The 5,000-nt window shown below is 37.5% G+C and overlaps 1 protein-coding gene across 1 annotated transcript in view; it reads left to right on the top strand.

Moving 5' to 3' along the window:
- Positions 1-1,867, top strand: part of sptbn5 (spectrin, beta, non-erythrocytic 5) — a gene marked incomplete at both ends in the record, with an annotated part of 83,093 nt that extends 81,226 nt beyond the window's left edge. Inside the window, 2 exons of the mRNA XM_080042174.1 lie at positions 1-230; positions 1,746-1,867. The exon at positions 1-230 is cut by the window's left edge and continues 42 nt beyond it. Coding sequence (XP_079898300.1) covers positions 1-230; positions 1,746-1,867 — 352 coding nt within the window. The remainder of the gene's footprint in view (positions 231-1,745) is intronic.
- Between the last annotated feature and the right edge of the window lie 3,133 nt (positions 1,868-5,000).

The raw sequence follows: 5,000 nt of genomic DNA, 5'->3' as shown, positions 1-5,000 counted from the left end.
GCCTCCAGAAGAACCTCCCTCTCCCACTACACCTCTGAATGAAGGAAGAGACAGAATAGATGGAACAGAAAAGAGTGAGAGAACAGAAAGGAGTGATAGAGGAGAGAGGAGTGATAGAGGAGAGATTTTAGAGAGACAGTCTTCCTCCGAGGGCCCGCCTCCTCCCAAACCTCCTCACACTTACTACGACAAACACCGCTACCATGAGGAGGGGGAACCACGCACGGCAGGTATGGGTTCACTTTTAGTCTTTGTTTTTTGGCATTTTTATGCTTTATTAATAGTGTAGAGACAGAGGTGAAATGGGGCAGAGAGGGGAGTGACGTGCAGAGAACGACGCGGGCTGGAATCGAACCCGGGTCCGCTGCTGGCCGAGGCCCATGGGGGGGGGGGAACGCCCTACCAACTGAGCTAAGGGCGCCCCATGTCTTTGTTTTTAGACGAAAATGCTTATTACACATGAAATATAAAAAAATAAAAATGAATATTCATTCTAACGTGTGGTGAAAAGTTCATATCGATCTTTCATGTTTCATTTTTGTTGAATTATCATCTATTATATGTAAGGGATAAAGTTTAGCGAACGGGTCACTTGCTAGAAATAAAGACCGACAAGCTGAAGCAGGAGCTCTTGTTCAGCTTGAAGGTTTTTATTTCTAGCAAGTGACCCGTTCGCTATACTTTATCCCGCTTATTACATGGCTACTACAAAAAATAAAGCAATTAATTGAAGCAACATGTTGTTTTAACAGCCAAAAACAGTCCGCTACACGGTCGGAACACACTCAGTAGCAACGGTTACTATGTCAAGCTGCGGCCAACCTAGAAGAGTTTAACAAAAAACAACTTGTTTCCCCAGCAACCCTGAGACCTTGTCTGCTTCAGCTGACTGAAGGCTCCGGCTCAGCTGTTAGCTACAGAGCTACTGTTTTGCTAACACAACTCAAGACTCGCACACTCTACAAATAATAATTCTAATCGGCCAATATGTTTAACAAGAGTTCCATCTAGCTAACAAAGCATTATCCCCCAACATAAATAACACAATTCACGGAGAAAATTACTGTGGAACATTTACATTGCGGGCTGCAGCCTGAAGTTACTGTATCCTATAGGCTAACTGTCAATATGCGTCCAAACGTACTCACGTCTTCTTGCCTGGATTCCTGTCGGACATTAACCATGACTCCTGTGTTCCCTGCTCTCCTGATACATGCAGAGTCATGTTGAAAAAGTATTCCATTGTTTCCGAGTAGTAGCCCTGTTTGTGGACGTCTATCCATCAAAACTATGACGTAGGTCCTTAGCAACGGTCATTATACCCTTATAACAGACCTGTAGAATGTTGTGATTTACATAGGATTCTCAAAGTGCCATGTAATAAGAGTTTTTAATCCCTAGAGCGTTAACTTTTAGTACATTTCAAAATGCTGGTTTCTTATATATAATAGCCCATTATTGCCTTTTCTTCATTGCATACTGTATATTTTTTCTTTATTTTTTTATTTTTTTATGTACACCTAACACCATAACTGTGTAATTTTAAAAGTTACGGTATGATTTATGTTTTCATTTCTGCTGAATTGTAAATCACTTTTGTAATGTGAATTTTGAAAAGTGCTGTTTAAATAAAATATGGAGCTGATAATAAAATTAGATAGCAAAAAAAATAAAGAATTAAATAGCAATAATTTTTTTTTACAAAATACAATTTTCTAAATTACATATGTTTTTGTATTTCCCAGGTTCCCTCGGCCGTATGGCGGTGGCCCCCCCTGACCCCCCCACTGTGACATCACAGGTAACCGAGGACAACAGCAGCAAGTCACGCAGGAATGTCTTCAGAAAGTTCTTCAATAAGAAATAGAGATTTAATCTGAAGTCACTTTCCAACAACGTTTAAAATCAAAGTCAAATGTATTTCTATCGCACATTTAAAAACATCATCAGTTGACCAAAGTGCCGCACAAGATACAATACAAAACAACATACAGCTCCGGAGAAAATTCAGAGACCAGTCTGGATTCTTCTTCAATCTTCACCTCTACATTACTTATTGAAAATGCTCTTTAATGACCAAAAATGTATTGGAATTTGGTAGAAATGTTGTCAGTAGTTTATATTATAAAACCAAAATGTTCATTCTACTCAAACATATGCCTAATAGTAGAACGAGAGACACTGAACATTTGGAGTGGTCTCTTCATTTTTTTCCAGAGAAAAAAAATTAAAATGTAGGAGTGTCAAAAGCTCAGGGGCGCCCTTAGCTCAGTTGGTAGGGCGTCCCCCCCATGGGCCTCGGCCAGCAGCGGACCCGGGTTCGATTCCAGCCCGCGGTCGTTCTCTGCATGTCACTCCCCTCTCTGCCCCATTTCAACTCTGTCTCTACACTATCAATAAAGCATAAAAATGCCAAAAAAAAAAGCTCAATTTATCTTAAAGGCAAATGAAGAAAAGCGAGTCTTCCATTAATATAGAAAAATAAGGTTTACACTTAAAGGTGTAGTCAGTGATTCTAGAGAATCCTTGTTGTCCAAATCAGTGAATATCTCCTCATGATCTGCTACCTGTCTGTACTGTGTGTGTGCAAAAAAGGCTTTGTTAATACACAGCCTAGGCTCTGTGAACGGGCATGTTGCTAGCTACGGTGGGCTACATTTGTTTACATACCAGTTTCCAGAGCCTAGGCTGGGTATTACCACTAGACCTTTTTACCAGCTCACACACAGTACAGACAGGTAGCAGATCATGAGGAGATATTCACTGATTTTTACAGAAAGTGATTTTGACAACAAGCGTTCTCCAGAATCACTGACTACACCTTTGGCACACATAACTCTAAAGAGTATATCATGAAGCCTCTTCAAAATGCCAAAAAGATCATTTTAATTATAAAGTTTTATTGGCCACAAAGTCACAAAGGGCCTTAAAGAAATAATGGATGGAATTAGAAAATACATTTATAGAATAATACAATTTAAAAACCTAAAAGCTCACAAAGATAATCAATCAATCAATCAATCAATCAATCAATCAATCAATCAATCAATCAATCAATCAATCAATCAATCAATCAATCAATCAATCAATCAATCAATCAATCAATCAATCAATCAATCAATCAATCAATCGATAACCTTTAGTTTCACTGGAAAGACACTGAGGTTTTTCCCTCGTTTACAGTGAGCATACATAATAAACAATCACAAGGATAACATGTAATGAGCAGAGAAAACAGAAATAAAATATGATAAAAATTTAGATGTATTAATTTGAATATAGCAAATAAAGTACCTAAAATACAAGAGCATCATCTAGAGGGGACTCATTAAGTGTGTTTAGAAGGACCACTTTTGGTCAAAGTGCCTTTTCTGTAAAAACAACAGGGCTATGGAACAGTATTCCTGTAGGTATTAGGCAAAGCAACACACTCAGTAGTTTTAAATCAGGTCTCAAGAAATGGCTAAAAACAAGGCAGCGATGTGAACATTTTTAGTCATTTATCTCATGTTTGGTGTTTTATGTTTACTTTATTATACATCTTGTTTTGGTGTATTCTTTTAACTAGATATGCCTTCTTGGTCATGCAATATTGTGAGCCTATATTTGCACATTGGGCACCTTTTAATTGTATTATCAAATTCTTGTATTATTATTCATTTTAATCCTTTTTGTTTTTAGCTTAACACCAATTCCTGTCCAGGGACTACAGACGAAAATTAGCCATGTGGCTATAATCTGGCTCAATTGTATATTGTGCACTGTCCCTGCTAAATAAACAATAAATGAAATGAAATGAAATACAACAAAAAGAGCAAGAATACAATTAGATGAAATACTCAACTCAACTTTATTTATAAAGCCCTTTAAAACAACCACAGCTGAAACAAAGTGCTGTACATAATGCAGGTAAAACAATTTAAAAGCAAAACAACAATTTACAATTCAGATAAAACAATTTAAACAAATAAAACTAATAAGCACAATGAATAAAATACACCATACCTACTCAGTTGTTATAATGTTTATTTGTTTAAAATGTGTTTGTGTGATACATGTAGGCCTATTCAATAATCGATGTATGAAAGCCGTTAATGGCGAATAGAGGCCTAGATTTGGCGTCAATTTCAATATTAAAATGATGCTATGAAATTAAAAATAAATCGCATTAGGCTGCATACACCAAGGTCTCATGCTGGGTTGAAAGCCAAGGAGTAAAAATGGACAATGAATTCATCTAGAACAGTGACAGTCAGAGGAGTAAAACTCAGAAATCATAGATTCAAATAAATCAAAAGTAGGAAGAGCTGTGAAAGATGACACACAGACGCACACACACACACACGCACACACACACACACTAACACACACACATGCACGCACACACACACACACACGCACACACTAACACACGCACACACACACACACACACACACACACACACACACACACACACACACACACACACACACACACACAGAGCTTTTAGTTAATTAATGATTTTTGGGCAAATGAACTCCTTTATTTATTAATTAGCATCAAATCCTCTCATGTATTCACTCAGATCAAGTCGTCAATCACTTCACAATACAGATGCACTTTAAGACACTTTCCCTAGTGGAAAGCCAAATAAAAATTAAAGCCCTACTTCACCTGTGGAAATATGAAGGTGTATTGAACTCTGTGATCCTATGTAGTATAAATGTGCAAACATTTTAGAAATCGGTTCATCCTAGCCTGAGAAAAGGCAGAAAGAGTGTTTTATGGTCTCACTGTCTAACCCTACATTTTACCATGCGTAACATCACACATGGGAGAATGTAGGGTTAGGATTAACAGGACAGCTGGGCCAAGGGAAGACTGAGGGAAGACTGAGGGAAGAAAAACCTCATTCATTATATTATAATAGTGATTTTATAATGATAGAACGCCGGATCCATATGGGTGAAGTATTCCTTTAAGTATATAAAAAGATAAAAAGGCACTTTTACGATTAGTT

The sequence above is a fragment of the Ammodytes marinus genome, assembly GCF_949987685.1.
Source record: "Ammodytes marinus genome assembly, chromosome: 15".
NCBI classification, from domain to species: domain Eukaryota; kingdom Metazoa; phylum Chordata; class Actinopteri; order Uranoscopiformes; family Ammodytidae; genus Ammodytes; species Ammodytes marinus.
The sequence above is the reverse complement of the archived record's forward strand: the minus strand, read 5'-3'. Positions and strand labels throughout refer to the sequence as shown.